We start from the raw sequence: 22,772 nt of genomic DNA, 5'->3' as shown, positions 1-22,772 counted from the left end.
GAATTTCACAAAACTACTTATCACATAAACTTAACCCTTTTACCAAATTTTCACTATTATTGAACTTCAAAGCATGTAAAGCTTCCACATGTGTACACCATAGCTCTTACAGAGAGAGGGAAGAGAGTTGGATAGGCAGAATTGAGAGAAACAGTTTTGTGGTCATCAAAACCTTTCAAGGGTACGTAAACAAAATTCTATGCTCAAATAATCTCAAATAATGATATCTCAGCTCTCTTTTCATGGCCTTCAAGCCATCTCTTAGGCTAAATAAATAAGATTGCCAAGAGAGGACAAAGAAAAGAAGAAGCAGAAATATTAACCTTCAGGTGGTTATGGCGACTAGATAAGAACTTTTAATTCCTTTGAACGTCTTCAATGCGGGTTATCTGACCCGCCAGGTGAGTTATGTTAGTATCCTCTCTCTCTCTGGATCTGAATTGGCTCACCGATCTCGATTTCTACTGTTACTAATTATTATTGTTTGAATCAAAATCGGATCAACCGAATCAGTTCTGAATGGACCTATCCTTGCTCTTCTTTTTTTTTTTGTAATCTACCTAGAATCAGACCAATTCATGGGCTGATTCCCGAGCCAATTCTATATTCACCATAAAATAATTTAGAACCAATTGGATTGGACTGATTCATGCCGATTGGATTAGATTTGGATCGGAATCAGCTATTAACAATTCCATCTCCGATTACAATTTTTTAAACCCTAGTTCAATTCTATACCAAGTTTGAGATGGTTGCAAATCCTAACTGTCTCCCATTAATTATGGTTATCACATCTTCTCTAAACAGAATCGGAAAAGGCTTGGTTTGGTCATTTCCATGGTTTAGAGAGGAAAGAGGAATGGTTTGGTCATTTCCATGGCTGGCTCAGTGGGGGTAGTGGTCCGGTTGTAACTATACACTGTCGACATATAATGGAATCTTCATTCCCAACCAATAAGGACACATGAGGAGGCATTGGATGTCAAAAAGAGCATAAAGTGACAGGAACAGAGAAAATGTGAGAAGAATGTATATCTCAACAGTGTATAAATCTTTTTTCTCTATACTCAAATATATTGTAATCTGCACGTGGCCCTACACCTAGGTTGGCATGGTTCAAAAATTCGGAATCAGGATCCAGATTTGTCCAAACCTATTCAACCTCGATGAAAATTGGTTAGAATCAACCCCAAATTATTCTAACCCTAATAACACAATGGAATCGACTGATGCATATAGGCTAAAACCAAAATCAGCCTTGATTGAGTCGGATCCTGATGCTGATCTGAACCGACAATCTGACGGATTCAATCCCGATTTTTAGAAGACTAAGGTGGAAAGTATCAATTAGGGAATTATTTGATTAGAACTTAAAACATGAGAAAAGAAAGTGTCAAGAGAAGAGAGAGATAGAAACAAAGCAAGAGCAGCTAACAGATGTAACTTTACATTTTGCCCTTCATTCAGTTGAAACGTTCATTATGAAATTAGGACTTAGGAGCAAATAAAAGAGGTGGAGATGCATTAGACACTTAAAACAGAAAAAAACCCCATTAAATATTTAATCCTTAAATGTGAAAGGAAATAGTTAAAAAAACGATTTGGAATGAATCGTGGGCTTTAAGTTTACACACTGTGACTCACGGTAGTATTCTCTCTCTTCTTTTCTTCTTCTCTGTGCGTTTGTTTTTCTGTACAAGCGTCTCTCTTTCTCTTTCTCGTTTTAATGGCGTCAGCCCGTACAGTATCAAGCCGTATGTCTACGCTACTATGACCTTATAAATGGAAACGCGTCTCCTCTCTTTCTTCATATTTACATGTTTCACCAACTCATCTGAAATCCCACACACAAAATAAGATTAAATGAGGTGAAAATGGAATTGAATTTCCATCATCACTACCACCTCGTGCTAACGATCTTCACCACCTCGAATGCCCAAAAGAACTGGTAATATCTCTTGGTTATAAGGTTCTCAGTCATTTCGGATCGATAACTGATGTGGGTTTTAGGATTTTGAGATTGGTTTATCGATTTTGAGTTTTTGTTGCTTCTCTCTATCTGTCCCTGTTTTTGTTGTTCTGAATGCTGAGTAAGTTCAAGGTAACAGCGCTAAAAAGATAAAGAGAACATGAAGGAAGACGAAGAGCTTGAAATGTTGTTGGATGAGATCGAGTTGAATCTTCATTACCTCCATCAACAACACAGTCATCACGTACATGTACATGGTGACCATGGTCATGGCTCTACTGCTGCCCAGAGAATTCATGGCGTGTGTGGGGATGACCTATCGTTTTACCATAACCATATGTTCGTCTCCCATCCTATTGGAATCTCTCTGCATTCTGAAGGCTCAGCGTCGAGCTCTCTCTCCGGTGGGCTCTCTTCCTCTGACGATGGATTGGCAACTCCGCCTGAAATTACATCCCAGACACCACACGGAGATGTCCATTACTCAAATCGACTATGGTTGGAGTCAAAGTTGCCTGGTTCTACTGCTGGGAGGAACTCTGGTGAAAACTTGATGAATGAACTGGGTTTAGCTGAATATCTCCGAGGAATGGGTATCAGCGGCGCAGACAAGGATTCAGCAATCGAAACGTTCAAGGTAGAGAACCCCCATAGGCTTCATTTCGATGATCATTCGCCCATTAGCACTATACATAGCCGTCTCGGAAAGAATGGTTGCCTTGAAGATTATAGAAAAGAATTTTTAAATTATGGAGGGCTTCAATGCTCTGCTCGTGCAGGACCCACGAGTATCGACGAAGAAACGAGATCTGAATTGTTCAGATTGCAGAGGGAGGTTAAAATGGGAAGTTTATCAAGGTCGAATCTCTCTTCTGGTCGACATGAAGGTCTGTTTTCTGGGCCACTTCACTGTTCGGACCTACTGAATTTTCCATGGCGGCAAGTGGAACAGGATGCAAGCAATGAAACCTCGTGTAATTTTTTGCTAGAAGCTGATTCAGCTCTTGGTATGAATCCATACGACAGGGGTATTCACTTGCTGAACGTAGCCCCTTCTGTGACTAAGGATTTCTCTACTGATGCTTTCCTCTACTCACAAAGAAATGCAGTGAATTCAATCCGAAACAGGGTTGTGTTGAATTCACGAAGTCCTTCTCAGTTGACAGACCCAAAGATGCGTTTAGATGCAGAAAGTTTGTCCTCGTATAGCCTCCCAAATTTTAGGGAAACAGCACCAGCACTCCCAAACAGTTGGGTCACTAAATACCTTCCTTCAGTCAGAAGTAGTCCAAATATTGAGGCTTTTAATTTTGAAGATAGCTTAATTATACAAGGAAAAGGGTTGCGTTACATGATCAACAATGGAGCTGATCGATCAAGGGGACACAAAAACATTTACTGCAATGACATTAGTACTGGACAGCCACGAGAAAAGAGTTCCAACTCGGATAGTCAATCCCATTTTGGGGAGATTCCTGATTTCAAGTGCGAAAATGGTCGTAATTTAAGGATTTGTTGTCCTGTTCTGCCACCAAAATTCAATTCTCTGATGGAAGTCCAAGGATACATTTATTTTATAGCAAAGGATCAGCATGGTTGTCGGTTCTTACAACGGAAATTTGATGAGGGGACAGCTGAAGATGTGGAAATGATATTTAATGAGATCATTGAGCATGTTGTTGAACTGATGATGAACCCATTTGGGAATTACCTTATCCAAAAGTTGTTGGATGTGTGCACTGAAGAACAGAGAACGGATATTCTGTTCATGGTTACACAAGAACCAGGGAAACTTGTCAAAATCTCTTTAAATACTCATGGGTAAGAGTACTTCACATGTCGCTTAATGCTTTTCCCTTTACTCATGTAGCTTTTTTAGTTACTTTTGCATCAACCCTTCAACTGCTAATGTCCCCTAATTGAAATGTTTTTGTATCAGCACCCGGGTGGTTCAGAAGTTGATCGAGACTCTCAAAACAAAACAGCAGATTTTGATGGTTATTTTGGCCCTTGAACCTGGTTTCCTTGATCTCATCAATGATCTGAATGGAAACCATGTCGTCCAGCGTTGCTTGCAATGTCTTAGCAATGAAGATAATAAGGTATTGATTCCTCTTATTCAGTATTGACAAAACTTAGTATGAAGTCCAAAAACTCTTCAATATTCACTTGTTTAGTTCATAACAGGTACTGTATGTGGTTCATTTAGCTCTCACATGGCAAGTGATAGATTGCTTATTAGGTTGGTCTATGATGATGTCTTCATGTGAATAATTATTTCGGATCTTCTCCAAAAGAACTTTTGATAAAGTACTCTTACCTGTCTGCTTAGTTATTTTATGTGTCTCTCAAAGTGTACTTGATATCCTATTCAACTTCTCTACGGAAGCTACATCTATATCAGTTTCTAATTCTTAGCCAATTACTTATAACAACGCTAACAATGCTAGGCAGTTGTTTTAGGCAGATTTGTTGGTAAATATCCTAAATTATTATTTTTTTAACATTTTCCCTTATTCATCATTCTCATGGCCTCTACTTATGTAGTATTTCATTATATTCAAGCCATCTTGTTTTTTTTTTTTTTTACGAAATCATTTATTTAGTTATCATGAGTATTTACACATCCATTTTTCCTGTATGGAGATTTGTTTCTTTGGTGCAATATACTGTACTAAAGTACTGTATTGATATGTCATATTTATTTTCTTATCCTTGCTCCACTAATCTGATTTTGGACCTCATTGAAATTACATGGAACCAACCTTTCAACGTCATACCACTTAAGGTTCTTAAAGTTGGCATGACACATGGCTGTTTTTCAAAGCTGCGGTTGTTGATGTTCTTTTTTTTGGTTATGTTTACTTTCGGAATGGAAGCTTCTTTAGGTTTTCCTGGAATGGTAGTTTTGTCATCCTTGAAGTTATTATACTTCACTTCTTATGGGTATTGAGAATGCTTGAATTTATAACATAAAACATGGTTAGTATGAAATTCTGTTTTCACAGATTAACTATAAACTGTGAAAGCTGAATCAAAAAGGTAACAGACTAGATTAACTGAAATAACAGCTACCAGGGTTACATCAGGGCAGTTATCTTCCCTTTATACTTTTATTTATTGTATCCTGATTTCTGGTGTCTCTATGCCTTAAACTATAGTGAAATTGTGAACTGGGATTTATATGGTTGACCCTAACAGCTACCAGGGTTGCATCAGGGCAGTTATCTTCCCTTTATACTTTTATTTATTGTATTCTGTTTTCTGGTGTCTCTATGCCTTAAACTATAGTGAAATTGTGAACTGGGATTTATATGGTTGACCCCAATAAGTTGCGATAAGGCTTATTTGAGTTCTGTCGAGTATTTCTAATTCTAGGACTTCTTAGGGTGTGATATGATTCACTGCTGTTTTTATAAATACAGTTTATATTGTAGAAAGACTGATTTCTACTCATGATAAAAACTAAAACATTTACTTCTAGCTCTAGTATCTTTGCAATTTGCAAACATCTTGAAAAATAAAGGGACAAATAACATGACCTAACAAATAAAATTCAATAATTATGGCATTTTTCGCTAGGTTATTGGATGATTGTTCCATGACACAAGCGTTAATTTTGCCCATATTTTTTTTTTCTGAATTTCAATATCTTCTCAGCTTATTCAGGAGTTGCAGAAAATTCAGTTTTTTTTCCCTTCAAAGAGAGATTCAGGGAAAATTTCAATCACCTGATGATCTCATTTTACTGGGGAGTTTTCATTAAGCTTTCCTGAGTTGATAAGGCCTGCAGTTCTTTATTACCCAGACAATCTGTTTTGACTCTTCAATTACCACCATTTAATCATTCAAGTGCTTTCATACCCCCTCATTCCTCCTCCCCTCATGCCTCCCCAATAGAAATAAAGAAAAAAAATAATGACTGCATCCATGTACTTGTAAAATAGGAATTTGATGTAGCAGACGGTGCTCCTATAAAGAATATAAAAAAATGGCATGTCCTAGATAATCAACTGCAGCTTCACTTACTACCTTAATTCCAAATGGCATGTCCTAGATAATCATCGTATGACCTTCCTTGGCTACTTGATCTTGTATAGACCTATAACCTAGGTGGTAGCTACTTGCTAGATCCTCAAGTGTATGGGAAGTTGTGTATGGTGACTTAGAGGCATGCTCCTGTCCTGTGTATGTGTAGCAGACGTTGGATGGTTCACTATACCCTTCTTTAACCATTTTGTGCCCCAGAATAAAGAGGGTAGAAATCCTCCTTTGATAGATCTCTACTCCCATAAATACAAATTCTTGCTTCTGTCTCCTGATCTTAGTTTCTTATTTCTTAATGCAAGCTTCTATTTTGATGTAGTCATGATTTGGTTTTCTCTTAGACAGGAATGGATTTCTTCAGTCATGAAAGTGTACATCTAGAGCCACATAATCTCCATCTAAATACATGTTTTTTAAAATTCCAAAGACCCAGTCAACAAATTCAATTGAGAACCAAGATGATTCATAGAAGCCTCTAAAGCAGAGGCTCTATCTACAATATGAGTATCACTAGCTTCCATTTATGATGGCCAAATCAAATAACGGTATGGCCGCATTCTGTGGTATATATCACAAGGATCAAAGTCTACCAAAATGGTTATCAACATACTAAAAACAATTTGTGTGTTAACATAGTAAGGTTTCTTCTAATAATGCACTCTTGTTTCCAATGCAATATGTTGTAATAACATTTTAACATAATTATGACGAATCCTTTGTCAACAATAGTTGTAGGCTCAAAATATCAAAATTGGAGTAAATTGCTTGAAGGCTGTATTCTAGCATGAATTTCTATAAGCTAACACACGAAGTCTGTGGCTTACCTAATAATGCCTACTGACTGTGAGGGAGGTTAAAGCACCACACCTTATACAAACAATGGTGCTTCTCCTCACTTGAGAATTGAAACATCTTCATGCAAGGTATTATTCTCATATATGGGTTAATGTTGGAAAATTTCTGTGGATGCATGTGTAATTGTATATCCTACAGTCCTGCTCCCCATGAACACATGAAAATTTAAGGGAAACAACCCAAATTCATTACTAAAACGCACATAGGTGCACAAAGCAAAGAAGAGAAGTGCTTGTGTATCAGTGTATGTTTGTAGTACCGCGGGGGTATTATTGTCAGACCATGCGGTAGTTTCAATTTTAACTTGTTAGTTGTTTCTAGTCTCGATTATTTGGGCTATTTAGACTTCATCTACCACAAGGACAGAAGAGTCTTCTAGTCCTTGCGGTATTGTAATTTGGTATATATATTAATATATATGTATATATGGGGAGAAGACTGCTGATAATCACATAGACAGTTCTCCTTCTTGCAGCAGTCTCTCCCCCTCGTTCTTTCTCACTTCTTCTTCCTCTTCTCTTTTCCACATTGTTAGGCCTGGTTTCCTTCTTCTGATACTGTTTCATGGTATCAGAGCAGGATTAATCATTGATTGCAATCTTCTTCAATACTGTTCTGAGAGGTTCTATTTTAGATTTCTCTCCTGTGGTGTGCAGCCACCTTTTGCTGAAACTTTCTACAATGAAGACCTAGTTTATATCAATGAAAAACTAGTGTTCTCTTCGGTTATGCTATCTACATGAAGAATATTGGTACATGAAGCTTTTTCATGGAGCTTTTTGTCTATCTACATCAGAGATATTCTTATCCTGGTGGTACCAATTTCATGGTGTTTTTGTTAACTGAGTCGACTCCCCCTGGTTCTTTCAATCTGGCCTCAAATTTATGTGAAGTTGTAGGGATTTATTGGCCCCTGAGGTATGCACGCTCTATCCTAATTTCAGACTGACAGAGTTGGCTATCTATTGAAGAAGCACATCATCCCTACTGTTGGTGGTACCCAGTTTTTAGGGAATTTTTTGCAGAACTGATTTCTGAAATTATTCTGAATCTGACCATCAGATGATCAGATTCAGTTGCTTTTCTAGGACCATATTCCCCTCCCTTGGAAGGTCCTTCGACCTTGTTTTGGAGGTGTTACAACCGCTTATCTCAATAGCTCAAGCTGTTAAGTAAGGGCCACAACAATGTACATCAACACATTACAATAACCCCCTAACACGTGCAGGCCCACACACACACACACAGCTTTGCACGTGACACCATCACATGGCATCAGGGGGGGCACAACAACATATAACACAAACCCCTCGCACTTTCCAGGGATCAAAGACCCAACCTCCTATCTCTGATACCATGTTGCAATCGCTTATCCCAAAAGCTCGAACTGTTAAGTGCCACAACAATGTACATCAACACATTACAACAAGAGGCAATCCATCTCTTGGATTGGCTGTAAGTTTTAATTACCCAAAATCTGAGTGTTTCAAGTTCCAATATGAATTTTTTGCTTGTTAATTGCTGGAATCCTATTATATTGTTGTCATATTTTCGGTTTTCATCCCCAATTGCTTTACCATATATCTCCAGGCTTGGGCATCAATACAACAATGTCTACATTAAGTTTTAGTGCCCTACTACTTGCTGGCCAGAGTTATGTCTTGCTTATTTTATCGATTCTACATTGTGCTATTGCCGCTGTGCATGATGACTGATCTTAAAGTTTCCATGGACAATGTTAATGTTCAGATTATTACTATCAAACTCCATGGAGTTTCTAATTACCTGTTATGAGCTCAGTCAATTAAGGTTTATATTGATGCTAAAGGGAAGATTGAGTATCTCAGATCCAAACCGCCCTCTTCTGATCCCGTCCGCACCACCCTCTTCTGATCCCGAAGACTATGAGTGGATGCATGAGAATGATATATGGTTGTGGAATAGTATGGACCCCTCTCTTGCAGCAAATGTCATGTTCCACAGCACTGCCAAAGAGGGTTGGGATGACTTCAAGAAAAACTTCTCCCAGGAGAAGAACATGTCCCATATTTATGATTTGTATGATAAAATTTTTTAACTTCAAGTAGGGGGACAACTCTTTGAATGAGTACTTCAGTGTTTTAAGGAAATGTGGGAGGAGCTCAATATTCATCAACCCTTACTACTGATCTGAAACAGTTGAAGATTCAGTGAGCTGAATTTCAAGATGCAAAGTTTATGGCAGGATTAAATTTTGATTATCAGTCTGTTAAGAGCCAGTTGCTTGTTGGGGATAATGGGCCTTCCCTGAATGAGACCTTCTCTCATCTTCAGCGTATTGTTACTCCTTCCAAATCCAACATCTCACCCTCTCCTAAGGAAGGTTTGGCATTTGTTGTTGGTCATGGCCGAGGTTCTACCTTTCCTGGGAGAGGTCGTGGTCGTGGCTCTTTTGGTCAGGATTCCATGATTACTTATTTTATAATTTTTTTTTTTTCCGTATCCCTTATATAACTTTGATTTCTTATTATCTACCCACTCCATTCCTAAAACTCATCATGAGGTTTTATCTCATCCTAGGTGGAAAGTGACTATGGAAACAGAGATTGATACCTCGATTTCTTGCCAGATATTGACCCTGGTGGGTTTACCTCTAGGTAAGGATCTTGTGTTGTGTCCCTGGGTGTACACCATTAAGTACAATCCAGATGGCTCAGTTGAATGACAGGCCCATTTAGTTGTAAAGAAGTATACTCAGACCTATGGTGTGGATTATTTTGAGATTTTCTCTTGTTGCTCGTCTTAATTCGGTTTGTATACTTTTTTCCTTAGTTGTGAATTTAGACAGACCTCTCTATCAGTTGGATATGAAAAATGCATTCTTGTATAGTGATCTACATGACAAGGTGTATATAGAGCAACCTCCAAGGTATGTCGCTCAAGGGGGAATGCTCACAGAGTTTGTAAGTTACATAAGGTAATTTATAGTTTAAAATAATCACCTACAGCCTGGTTCGACAAATTCAGTTTGATTGTCACTCTGTACGGATTCTCACAATGTTATTTTGATCACTCTAGGAAAGGGGCTTATTTACTAACCTCATCATCATATTGATTTGGTCGGATATTCTAATGCAGATTGGGCTGGTGCTAATAGTGATAAGATCTACCATAGGTTATTGTACATTCATTGGTAGTAATCTTGTCACATGGAGGAGCAAGAAGCAAATTTGTGGCTAGAGTATAGGGTTGTGGCTCATACTGCAGCCGAGTTGATGTGGCTGAAATTATTACTTCAAAAGTTTGGGTTTCTAGTTACTAAACCAATGAAAATGTCTTGTGATAATCAAGCTGCTATCTATATTTCTAGTAACCTGGTGTTTCATGAAAGGACCAAACACGTTGAAGTTAGTTGTCACTTTGTGAGGAATGCAGTGATGAAGAAGTTGATTGATACTCCTTTTGTTTCTTTTGCAAATCAGTCGGGTGATATGTTTACCAAGCCTTTATTTAGTCCTGCTTCCAAAAGGAATGTTCCAAGCTGGGCATGGGTGATTTATATGCTCAAGCTTGAGGGGGAGTGTTAAGATATGTGTATGTTTGTAGTACCACAGGGGTATTATTGTCAGACCCTTCGGTAGTCAGTTTCAGTTTTAATTTGTTAATTGTTTCCAGTCTCAGTTGTTGAGATTATTTAGACTTCTACTACCGCAAGGACAAAAGAGTTTTCTAGTCCTTCTGGTATTGTAATTTGGTGATATATTATTATTATATTGTTAGAGTGTACCATGAGGGGGGAGTGAGAGTCCTTGTTATGTTATGTCTATTGAGTTAGTTAGAGTTGGTTTATGTTTAGTCTAATTAAGTCATGGTTGGTCTTTGTTATTTACTTTGGTTGTAATTTGACTCTAAGTAGGATTTTTAGCTTAATATAAGTAGTGCACCTAGGCCATGATGGGGGAATTCTGAATCCTATCATAGCTCTAGGATTCTCACCCTTTTCTCCTATTGTGATCACTTTGTCTCTCTTTGTGCTCTTTTTGTTCCTTCTTCTTCTTCTTCTCAGGTTCTGGTTGTTGAGATCAGGTTTCGTCACAATAATGGGGTAAAAACTGCCAATAGTCATATAGACTGTTCTCCTTCTTGCAATAGTCTCTCCCCCTCTTTCTTTCTCACATCTTCCTCTTCTCTTTTCCACATTTTTAGCCCTGGTTTCCTTCTTCTGATATTGTTTATGGTAATTTCATGTTTAAATGCTTGAGGATTTTTCAAACTAGAAGTATAAGAAGCTACAACAGACAAAGGCATGTAAAAAGGAACATTCCATAAAGACGTAATAAACTGGCTAAGGAAGAACTAGCAAATCTTAGTGGTTATGGAAGGAGTACAACTAAATAAATTCTTTAATGAAGTATCAAAAGCTATTCCGAGAATTTGTCTAGATCCTTGACTTGATAATGAACTGGACATATGCAAGGAGATTAGAGATGCTCACCAGCAAAGCATTAGATATTATTAGATATTAGTGGATATCTCTGGGATGATGTTCATTTTGTACGGTGATATTTCTTTTTTCCTCTCTCTGGGATGACGTTCATTTTGTATGGTGATATTTCTTTTTCTTCGTTTTTTTTTTCCTTTCTCTCGGGATGACATTCATTTTGTATGGTGATATTTCTTTTTCATTCTCCTTTTTCCTTCTTATGTCCTTGTTCACCCACTTGAGGAGAGGAGGGGAAGTGTTAGAATAACATGTAAGAGTATTCTGGGAATGCTTATGTAATGTGTATAGAATGGTAATTAGTATTATGTATGAGGTATAACTGTACTTTCTAGTCTTTTATATGAGTAATATAAAAGGGGGTGAGGCAGTCGTGGACTGACCTAATCTTCTCCTCTTCTTCTTCTTCCACATCACTGCTATTGCTCACCTTCCCAAAGCAAATGAAGTCAATGTGTTATTGCCAAACAGTTGAGCTATCACTAGCAATTTAGTTTGATCCTTCTTTTGCAATTTGTACTGTTAGAAAAAACTAAATTTCTAGTGATTGCAAAACTGCTAGTGAAGTCACTGTGTTATTTCCCTCAATTGCCTAAATTGCTGGGCTATATAACACATTGACTTCATTTGCCCAGCTATGAAAATTGTATAGAAGGGGGCAAGGCAGTCGTGGCCCGACCATTTGCCTTAAGTTGCTAGCTCAACTGCTAGTGTAATTGCCAAGAACTTGACAGCTCAACTGCTAGTGAAGTCAATGTGTTATTGCCAGCAATTTAGTTCAATCAAGTTCTGGGCAAAGGTTCAACTCATGGTAATTAAGTGGGGATGAAGACCCTGAAACTTTACTAATGTCAAATGGGATAATTTATATGCTGTGTATTGTCATCCGGGGGGTGCTAGGGGACAGGTGTTGGGCATGCCACAGATCTGATGAAGTGCAATGGAGAAAAGGTGAAAGAAAATCTTCCTTTTAGCCTCTTGGATTATTTGTCACTATACTGTTTATGTAATTAATTCTTAAATTGTATAGCAATCTAGTTGATATGGGAGAGTTACTTTAAAAAGGAAGGAATTTGTAATGAAATAGAAGGGAAGTAGTTTGAAAAGAATCTCATTTTAGAATAAAAATGTCTGTGCCTCATTCTTAATTTTTAGAATATAATTTTCTTTTTAGGAAAAAAATATATAATGTACTTTTTTAATTGTTTATTTTTGGCAGTTCATTTTCAAATCTGCTGCAAAATATTCTGTCAATATAGCAACCCATCGGCATGGATGTTGTGTTTTACAACGATGCATTGCTCATTCGACTGGAGAACATCGAGAAAAATTGGTTGCAGAAATTTCCACCAATGGATTTCTTCTCGCCCAAGATGCTTTTGGGTAATCCTATGAAAGAAATCATTGTGGATTCTTAACGATTGTTGTTTAATGATCAATATAACCTGGTAGTCTCCATTATGCATTTTTTTAGGCATAAATACTGTTATTTTAGATTAATAAAAAAAAATGATGCAGTATTCTAACCAGAATTTTTTTTCTGTATATTCTGATTCCAAATTCATTATTACAATGGGGAATGAAATGTAAGACCAAAATTTTTTCTGTATATTCTTAAATATTTTCTTTTTCTGTGTATGATTTATGTTTCATATAAATGATGAAAATACAGCTAAGGAATAGTTTCAAGGAAAATAAAATTAATGGGATCCTTTTTTATTAATTCTCTGATATGTTTAATAAAGATACATTGAACGGCCGAAGGCTGTCGGTTTGGGAGTAGACTTTTAGAGTTTTCTATGTGGATAATATTTATACAACAAGAAGCAAGCTTATAGGTTGATTTTTGGTACCTCAAACATCATTAAGCATTAGGAAGAGCCGATGAACAGGCATGAAGGACCAATAAGTCACATGGCCTTCCCCTTTGGAAGCCCATAGAATGGCATTAAACTCCCCCCTCCCCTCTCATCTAGTCCACTTTCTAAAGATATAAGGACCTTGAAGTACCGTCACCGTCCATAAGAAGCTGCTAGTGGAGCATAAAATGCTTTGCTCCTCTCTCCTTGTCATTCTAGAACAAGTATAATCCTTTATAAGCAGGGTTGCATGGACTTCTTCTAATGGAAGGAGTGTTTACATCAAACATGTTGAGGTGTGGACGTGTGGTTACTGATGAATGTGTAATATTTCCCTTGGCAGTGTGGCAATTCATTCTGTGCTTGTTATTTATGTTTGTGGTGAATGAATTACTCACATTTTCTTATCTTTACCTTATTGAAACCCAAAATGGTCTTTACCAAATTATTTGAGTATCTTAGCACCATGTGATGTGAGAAAAGAACCCTTCGAATCTTTTATTTTCAAAGGGTTCAGATTCATTTCAAGCCAAGGCTTAAGGAGAACGCCTAAAGCCTCATGCAAGTGTGAAGCTTATGAGGCATATAAATTGAACAATGAAAGTCTGGGACAAATGTGTTTTATACATTAATTGAATGTTATAATCATGACATTGAGACTAAGTAAACTATTTCTTTTATTTTTAATTGAATTTGTTTGAGATAGCACTTCAGTTGTCATTTATTTCCTTCTGAAATTATCTATTTAGATCTTTGATTTATATTTACTTCATTATTTGTCTTCTTTTAGCTTGATTTCATGTTTATACCTTTTATGAATACATCATATATTGTCGATATTATTTATTTTCAGTACACGCTTGTGAGGCTTATACTCCTTGTGTTGAGCCTTATGCCTAGAACTTTTGCTACATCAAACTCCTATTGCCATGAACTTTTGAAAATGATAATACCTTAGCTACCATCACCACCACATGCTATTATTTCTTCACAACTGTTGGAGGTGTAGGTGGATTGTCTTGTTATATCACACACATAGGATGGATCAGGTAGCATCCACGTACGGGCGTTCTACATGTTCACCACCTGACTCTCTTTATGTGTGGCAAGTTTAAACATTGTAGCAGTGTATCACCTCATCACATGGCTCCAAGAGACTTCTCAACCCCCCCCCCTCCAAAAAAATTTTTTTTTTTTTGAAAAGGTCTGATGGTTGTTTTGATAGGGAAAATGCTTAATAAAATATAAAATTACAGGTCAACAGAGATGGTTATTTCTTGAAAAAGGATTTCAACTGGATGTATTGACTTTGGAATATGATGAGGCTGTAAAGGGTTTTTAAACAACTAGGGAAAGATGAGTACATCTTTAATCACGTATATACTATTATTTGTGAAGGGGTTGTCCGAGCACATGTGAAGGAGGTCCTGTTTGTATCAAACAAAAAGAGGTCCCATGAGGTATGGTGTTTGCTGATGGTGTAGTTTTGACTGGAAAGACAATTACAGTGTTAGTAGGAGCAGAACTGAGGCCATAGTTAGGAATGATGAACAAGAGATACCTTAATGGGAACATTTTTGTAATCTTGTTTTAGAAATTTGAATATAACAGCATAATACTTTGCTAGTTTTCATTCCATATGGTCTATGTAAATCCATATGTGTTCTTTGTTTTATCAAATAAATGCCTCCCGTTATCACCAAAGATTTCTTCTCCATTTTTCACTCTAATGTTGCAAATGTATGAGAGATTTTGTTGGTTGGTTTAAGTAGTTAAAACTGCAAAAAGCATTGACATATTTTTGTCATGTAATTTGATGTTTCTAAGTTTCTTGAAGTAGTGATCAAATTCATACCCTCTTTGTTATTCTCATTTTTTATGGTGTAGCTAGTTGCTTTCTGACTTGAATTTTCCTTTTCTTTTTTCTTTCCCCACTGTTACAGAAATTATGTTGTCCAATTTATCTTAGAGCTAAAGATCCCCACTGCCACAGCCAACTTGATTTCTCAGTTTGAAGGGAACTACGTGCACCTCTCAACACAAAAGTTTAGCAGCAATGTGGTTGAAAAGTGTCTCAAAGAATTTGGGGAGGAGAACAGATCAAGGATTGTCCATGAGCTGCTCTCATATTCTCACTTTGAACAGTTGTTACAAGACCCTTTTGCAAACTATGTCATTCAATCTGCTCTTGGAGTGACTAAGGTGGGTTCCACTTCTGATGCTTTCATACTTGAGGTACTAGAGTGAGATAGAGATGGATTTAATCTCGCTATTTCATTCTAATTTTTCGTTTCGAACCCAGGGTCCTCTTCGTGCTTCATTGGTTGAAGCAATCCGTCCCAATGCAGCAGTTTTACGCACAAGCCCATATTGCAAGCGAATTTTATCACGCACACTTTTAAAGAAATGATGTACATTCTTGTCATGGTAAGGGATGTTGTCGTTCTTCCCTATCAGTACTACTCTATATATATAGCTTATTTAGAAACTCCAACTGTTAGAAAATGTTGTTGTCAATTCTTTACAGGACTACATGGATATGGCTTCCTAGACTTCTGTAGAGTGTAGATGATAAGCAATTTTGCATCCAGTTGCATAAATGTCGATGAGGGAAATGTATTATTCTGTCATCATTTTGATTAGATTTTGAATATTCTAATCCTTTAAATATGGAATAGCTGTTGTATGACATAGTATTGTGTATAACAGTGTTCCCACCCTTCATTTCTTCTGTTACCTTGCTTGTGTAGTTTTCGGTTTCTTCTCTTTTTTGTGGGAAATCAAAGGTATGGTTAACTAGTTAGTGAGTGAAACCTCAGCCCAACTCTGTTCTTAATTTGTTCTGCATGCAGGAAGCCCTAGACATTATTGATTCTGCCCCCGCCCCCTCGGCACGGGTGTTTATACTGAATATTAAAATAGTTTTGAAGTGCTTCAGGATGTAGAAATAATTATGATAATGTTGGTCTTTTTACCACTTCAGGACATCCTATGAACTCATTTATGATTTGAGGTCCAACAATCCCAAATCACCAATTCAAACAATTGCAAGAATCAATTCTGGTGTCGTAGCCTCAAGATATCACAAATACATTCCTTTTTCTTGATTGACCACATAGTCATTTTCTTTGGCTGTGATTTCTTGCTGGTGTTTGTACTGAAGCACTGTAGTATCATTGTCACTTTGAAGAACAGCTTTAGTCATCATTCTAGAACGAAAAATCTTGAGGTCTCAATTATCAAATGGGAGAGATAAAGGGATTGAAATGTTCTACGATAAACTATTTTGCATAAAGAAACTCTTGGTTACAAGGCAGTGTTATGGCCTGATGATAATTGGTCTGGGAATTGTTAAAGTAATCAGAATCGGTCGCTGCTGATTCCGATTTGAATCGGGAAAATTAGACTATATTTTTGCAAAAAATATTCAGAAGTAATTGCCCACAAAAACCTCTAAAATCACTGGTTCAGATCAGCCAGAATCGGGGTCAGCTGTGGCTGATTCCAGATTTGGGACCCTCATCTCTCGGTTGTCTTGAGCTCAGGGGATTGAAACCCAGAATCATGCAGTAGATTTCTAACATCAGAGATTGAATCATATCCTGGAGCTTTAGTGGACTTCATTTCACCGTCAAAATAAGTACAGAAGGTGTACATTGCTGCAAGACCATTATCTGTTCGATCTAATGTCTTGTTGGATTTGTTGACTACTGGAATGGGATCTATCCCCTGGTGGAAATAAATCCTCCTAATAAAAATTGTTCTGAGTTCGGTTAAATTGAATGACATTCGATATCCAGGAAATGCATTTTGGATCAAGTATCTGATCTTTACTGAGGGTGGACCTTGGTGCAACGGTAAGGTTATTCCATTGTACTTGGTCACGGGATTGAGTCTCTGGAAACAGTCTCTCCATGAAATAGGGGTAAGGTGGCAAGGCTACTAACATTATGACCCTCCCTAGACCCCGCAGTGGCGGGAGCTTCGTGCATTGGATACGCCCTTTTTATCTGATCTTTACTGTTCCTCATCCATAGCCAGATAAAAAACAAGTGGGAAAAAAACTAGGGCAGTGCCATGGATGAGGGTAACATTGTAAATATACAAGGATCGAGTTTTCCTTCACCCACAGTGAATACAGACCTCATTCTCTTAATCCAAGAGTTCTGGTGGTTGAATGGGACTTCTAGGATGGTGCCAGTGGCTTTTCGCACTTCGTACTAAATGGAATAATGACCCCTCCCTCCAATTGCTAAAAAACTTTCCCTAAACATGAAGTATTTGATTTTGCCCGCATCTGAATAATATTGGAAAGATGGCGTTTCACTCGTTAATTAGTTTTTTGGAGGTGTGGGGCATGGTATAAAAAGTCTGGATTAGATCAGATGAGGCCAATCCCGATTCTAACTCATCCAATCCTTGTCTAAAATCAAGGGTTAGGGCAATTTGGGGCCAATTCTTACCGATTTCGACAGTTTCCGATCCAGTCCAAATTAGAATCGGCCAATACTGATCCAGTTCACGATTCCATGTTTTTAAACCCTGGGTAGGTGAAAGGCCAACTTAAACTCAGTACTGAATAATGGCTGGCTAGGGCACAAAAACAAACAAGCAGAGATAAGCCCCATGGAGGGTCAGGTGTGCACCAGAACCAAGCCGAAAAACTACTAAGACGTGCTAGCGCATTTTTGCAAAGGATTGTAACCTTCGGTGTGGGTGGATTGTGGGCTACTCTATTATAGAACATAAAAGCTCAACAAAGACTACAAAACACGGTTCCACATCCCAAAACTAGTGTTAGCGCAGAATCTGGCTGATTCTGCCGATTCTTGCCAATCTGGATCGGAATCAGATGGAACCGATCTGGCTGAATCCGATCCGGACCCAATTCCAAGTTCTGATTCCTTGCTATAAAAGGATTGACAGAATATAGAAAGGGTTGGTGTCCCGAACACAAAGAAGCCTCTTAAGACTCCCATCCAAAGATCTATAGAGACATGTACCATTAATCACGGGAGTACATGCATGCCTGTTTCTTTATCTAAGAACTACGATTAACAGAAAAAGACAGAGAATGCAATGTCTACACAATAAAGTAGGCAGCAACCAATTAAGGATCAATATAAGGATTTAAAACTGCATTCCTTTATTCCAAACCGTCCATGCAACAAAGAGGGTCTTAACAAACAACCAGGGCATAGCAAATTATGGGACAGAAGCTTCTAAAGATATATTCTGCACTAATATGGAGAAGTATCGTCCTTGAATACGCTTAAGACTTTCCATGCCCTATCAAGGCAAGAAGCATTGATTCATAGTCCCCAGAGGTGTCATTGCTTATGGCCCTATCGAGAGGAACGCTGTTCCTGCGGTAGTACTCCTCCTTTATCTGTTGCATGTCCACCTCAGCCCGGGTAGCAACAACTCTAGTGAGAGCCCACTCATCTGTTCCCATCTTGTTGATCGCAAGCCTAAGAACCTTCTCAAAATATTTCTCCGGAAGGGTCAAGCACTGCACGGTAGTTCTCAGAAGTGCAAGGAAGTCATCCTTGGGATCAGTTTTCAGATCCTATAAACAGGAGCTTCAAGGTTAGTATACTAGCAGACGACAAAGCAGTACTCAGCCTACTCAAAAGGGAGTGGAAGGGGGAAACACCTAACAATCGGAGATCAAATTTTGCTTATGACATTGACTATAAATAGTTAGAAAAACAACATAGCCATGTAAATGGCCAATTCTATTTGTAGTTGCCACCTTTAAGTGGCTCTAGCATAGAGGATCTCCTATACCAAAAAACAACACAGAAGCATTACTGTAATTTTATGTCTCTTCATTTTTATTGCTATTCTGATCTTGTAAGGACATTTCAATACAGTTGGTTTAAATTAGATAACAGCCAAACCTTGTTGATAGCATTGCCAAATTCGTTATTGTAGTGGTTGAAAGTCGCATTGAGTTGTGCTTTGCTCCTTGTGGTCAGAATCCTGATAATCTCTTCATCATTGTAAGCCTTGTCTGTGATCTTCTCACGGAGTATCTTAGCCTCATGTTTTGCCAGTGTCATGTTCACTTCTGGTCCCTCATAACGATATGAGCTCACAAGAGGTACTAAAAGCTGGGATCAGATTACAGTCAGTCATTTAACCAGATGGTACAATCTCTGTGAAAATATGTCAAGGGGGGAAAAATCCTTCGTAGAAGTGACTAGCTAATTCTCCTACTTGGGAGTGAAAAAGGGACATTTAATTCAAGTAAAAGTAGAAAATCAGGGTAAAAAAATTTAACAGACAATGAACGGTCTTTAATTAAACATTCATGCATAATAGTTTTCCCTAATAATGATCAATACAATATAATTTGCACCAGAAAAAAGCATTATTCTATAAATCAAGATGTCACTGTTGCATGGAAATTTAGAGTATCAGTATGTGAGATAATATTAGCTTATATTTCAGTATCAGCATCATGCACAAAGTTAAAACCCAAAATTCATTATCTTTTAACTTTGGCAGAGATTATGATACGCATTGATCCTTCAGAAAGAAATTCTAGTTTTCAAACATTTCTGACAAAAGAAATCCAGGGATACAGTACAGCTAGAAGGATACACCCCATATGATTGCTTCCTTACAAAATGTAAATTAAATTACTCCAGTCAAAGATTTAAAAGGGGGGGGGGGGGGCATGTTAATTGAGAAAGAGAATTTCTCTCCAATCAAGACCAAATATATACCATATTTAGAGGTACATGTAACCTGAGGATAAAAAAAAAGGTGCTAAAACAATTAAAACAATCAGGAAGCTCCTAGAGTAAACATCAAACTATAATGGCCAAGGGGAGGGCAGCTATACCTTGCGGAAGTCCCCACTTGTGTGATGTGCAACATCTTCTTCAAGGGATTTCTTAAAACGACCATGATAGGCTTGCCTCACCAAAAACAGTTCATGCGAGGACCTTGTACAAGCTATTTCCATAATGACCTGATTACTTGAAGTCCACTTCTTGGTAGCTTCATTAGCTAAAAAGGCATCACGGTGAGCAGGATCTAGTGTCCACAGCAGTACTACTCTCTGTGCAAAATACATATATTGTGGGAAGTCAGATGTATTAGCACAAAAACTGATCAATCCGACCTTCCAATAACAGGGTAAGGCCCGGTTTCTGAATACTACGATATCAAGCATTATGTCATTTAACCAATTAAAAAATCCCCCAATTTTTCCAATAGTAATTCTTTATTGACACAATTGTGATGCCATTAAAAATGCTGGATTGGGAGCAATTTTCATATTAAGAACTGACCTCAAAATCACTTGAGAGTTCTCTGTCCAGTTCTTTGAGGAGATCTACTCCAAAAGTTTCAGCATAAGTTTGTTGGATCAATTTGCGCTGCGCTGCATTTCTATGAGCCAATATGGATATGATTAACCCCTCATTTGTTCCCCATCCTGTTTGAGATTGATCAAGGATTGCACATCATCAGTCAATCTAAAACAATGAAAGCAGTACCATACAGGGAAAGCAACACATGTTCCACTAAATCAATACGATACGCAAAGTGCCACAATTTTGCAACAAGTTTCATCAGAGAGAACAAAATATTCGACAGGATAAACAAAAAAAACATGTCTAACAAGATATCAAAAACTGTGGCCCGAGTTCTGCAACTGTAGTATCCATGATATCCTCTGAAACAGATTAGATCGAGAAAGCGAAAACTAATCCACTAAAAATTTAAAATATATATTTGAATACACAGAGCAGCGATCCCCTCCCCATATTGATTATGCAAAATGGGATCATAAACTCCACTAACATCCAAGCAAACACTTGGTTTCCCTGATACCCTACCCTGCCTGTTACTCTGATTCATATGGCCATGCCTAGTTACATATCCAATCTAACCCTCTGATCATGATCTACGAAAGCACAACTAGATCAAGATCTGATTGACATGAACACAACTTTATAAAATTGCAAATAAAAAAAAACACATGCAGCAGATCTTCACCACCATGGACGAAATCCTAACGATCATACTAAGGATACTAGATCAACATCTAAATCAAAACACAAACAGACTTCTAATGTCAAATGTGTCGACACATTATACATTTTCACTGAAAAAATGAAAGAATTACGATCAATCAAAGATTAAAAGATCCACAACCAAAAAGCCAATTTTGCATTTCTTCTTTCAAAGATCTACACAAAAATATCAATCTCTACACATTGAAGAAGTTAGAACAGAAAAAGAAATCAAGAGACCTGCAAAAGCTTTCCTAAGCTGCTCGCTATCTTGGGATGGAGAGGGAACCGATGCAGGGATCTGAAGAGTCGACATTGTTTTCTGCTCTCAACTGTGTTTGTGCAGAATCGAGTACTCCGAAACGATAAAAGATATAAGAGCAAGGCAGATAGGTGGGTCACCTATAAAACGTGAGGACATCAGTGTCAGAAATTTCCTCCGCATTTTCCTACTCTGTCCTTTCGCCCATTGATCATACGCGTCCCGACATGCATGGCGCTGACGTGGCATTCCTCACTTTCCCTTTTTTTTTTCTTTTTTTTTTTGGTAGAATTGTAGAATCACTTTCCTTTTAAAGGCCATTCACGCTCTGCTCGCCACATATTGCGCCAAAACGTGTGATCTGTTAGGTATGGGTTTAAAATTTTTTTAAAAAAAATCTTACGTAAGAGATAGGGATACAAATTATAAAAACAGAAAACGACTCCACTGGGGATCGAACCCAGAATTTCTGGTTCCGTAGACCAGCGCCTTATCCATTGGGCCATGGAGTCGTGATATTTTTAGCAATTAAGTCATAATTTTCATAAATGAAAATATCTAGATGATTAATCTTCCTTCAAAGTAGAAAGATTTATAAATTCCGAATTAGACTTTGAGACCATTTAGGATCAAACCAAGAAAAAATTCCGTAATCACAAATTCAACCTAGTTTTGAAGGGGAAATAGTGTAGATCATAATCATTACATTGGACTGATCCCAACATGACTTGTCCAATATCGCGAGTCCTGTTCTATTGTCCTAATACTTAAAATCATGTCTAGATCAAAAAGTCTGAGTTAGTTAAAATTATTTTCTTTAGTTCTTACATTTTTCTTTCTTTCTTTTAAAGGACTCAGTATTTAAGCACGATCATGTATGTATACGGCCGTGCCTTTCAACCATTGCTCCACTATCCAATGGTTGAAGTCACGACGGTGTATACACTAGGATCTTTATTGTATAACTAGTTTAAAACTTTATTAAGTATAATAATTAAATATTTCAAAATGAATTTTCATTTTTATACTCAATCCCAAGAAATTTGGTTGAAAAATTAACTAAAAATAACAAAATTATGGTACTGAAGATCCCATTTGCCATTTTCACAAAGGCTGGTGAGGTGACTGAAAACTCTTTTTCTAAGGTTAGTAAAAACCCTTTGTGTATTTATGGAAGTTAAACCATACTTTATGTATTTTTTGATAAGAAAACTAATGTTGTGTTTGGTATACATTCTTGGAATGCATTCTATGCTTATTTCGCATTCTC

At 37.5% G+C, this 22,772-nt stretch overlaps 2 protein-coding genes and 1 non-coding gene across 3 annotated transcripts; 1 reads left to right on the top strand and 2 right to left on the bottom strand.

Annotated features, from left to right (window-relative positions):
* The first annotated feature begins 1,641 nt into the window (after window positions 1-1,641).
* On the top strand, window positions 1,642-15,940 carry LOC122666816. The gene is made up of 6 exons (XM_043862892.1): window positions 1,642-1,948; window positions 2,096-3,790; window positions 3,909-4,071; window positions 12,571-12,734; window positions 15,154-15,412; window positions 15,513-15,940. Exons 2-6 carry the CDS (start codon window positions 2,130-2,132, stop codon window positions 15,618-15,620), a joined length of 2,355 nt encoding a protein of 784 aa, XP_043718827.1. The 5' UTR covers window positions 1,642-1,948; window positions 2,096-2,129; the 3' UTR covers window positions 15,621-15,940.
* Window positions 15,941-18,340: 2,400 nt separating this feature from the next.
* LOC122669469 (annexin D2-like) lies at window positions 18,341-21,641 on the bottom strand. Its single transcript, XM_043866239.1, has 5 exons — window positions 21,481-21,641; window positions 20,515-20,660; window positions 20,064-20,282; window positions 19,114-19,326; window positions 18,341-18,779 (listed from the first exon to the last, which is right to left on the bottom strand). The coding sequence occupies exons 1-5, from the start codon at window positions 21,554-21,556 to the stop codon at window positions 18,483-18,485; spliced, it is 951 nt and encodes a 316-aa protein (XP_043722174.1). The 5' UTR covers window positions 21,557-21,641; the 3' UTR covers window positions 18,341-18,482.
* Window positions 21,642-21,941: 300 nt separating this feature from the next.
* Window positions 21,942-22,014, bottom strand: TRNAR-ACG. Its single transcript has one exon. It is a non-coding gene; the product is annotated as a tRNA-Arg (tRNA).
* Between the last annotated feature and the right edge of the window lie 758 nt (window positions 22,015-22,772).

The sequence above is a fragment of the Telopea speciosissima genome, chromosome 7, assembly GCF_018873765.1.
Source record: "Telopea speciosissima isolate NSW1024214 ecotype Mountain lineage chromosome 7, Tspe_v1, whole genome shotgun sequence".
Taxonomy (NCBI): Eukaryota; Viridiplantae; Streptophyta; class Magnoliopsida; order Proteales; family Proteaceae; genus Telopea; species Telopea speciosissima.
The sequence above is the reverse complement of the archived record's forward strand: the minus strand, read 5'-3'. Positions and strand labels throughout refer to the sequence as shown.

What these genes read in the sequence shown, in the direction of transcription:
- LOC122666816 (XM_043862892.1), top strand. Translation starts at nt 2,130, where the DNA reads ATGAAGGAAGACGAAGAGCTTGAAATGTTGTTGGATGAGATCGAGTTG. An exon ending in TTAGCAATGAAGATAATAAG is followed by an intron (nt 4,072 to 12,570) that starts GTATTGATTCCT and finishes TATTTTTGGCAG; the next exon opens with TTCATTTTCAAATCTGCTGC. An exon ending in CTGCTCTTGGAGTGACTAAG is followed by an intron (nt 15,413 to 15,512) that starts GTGGGTTCCACT and finishes TTTCGAACCCAG; the next exon opens with GGTCCTCTTCGTGCTTCATT.
- LOC122669469 (XM_043866239.1), bottom strand. Translation starts at nt 21,556, where the DNA reads ATGTCGACTCTTCAGATCCCTGCATCGGTTCCCTCTCCATCCCAAGAT. An exon ending in GCTTAGGAAAGCTTTTGCAG is followed by an intron (nt 20,661 to 21,480) that starts GTCTCTTGATTT and finishes AATCTCAAACAG; the next exon opens with GATGGGGAACAAATGAGGGG. An exon ending in CAAGTGGGGACTTCCGCAAG is followed by an intron (nt 19,327 to 20,063) that starts GTATAGCTGCCC and finishes ATCTGATCCCAG; the next exon opens with CTTTTAGTACCTCTTGTGAG.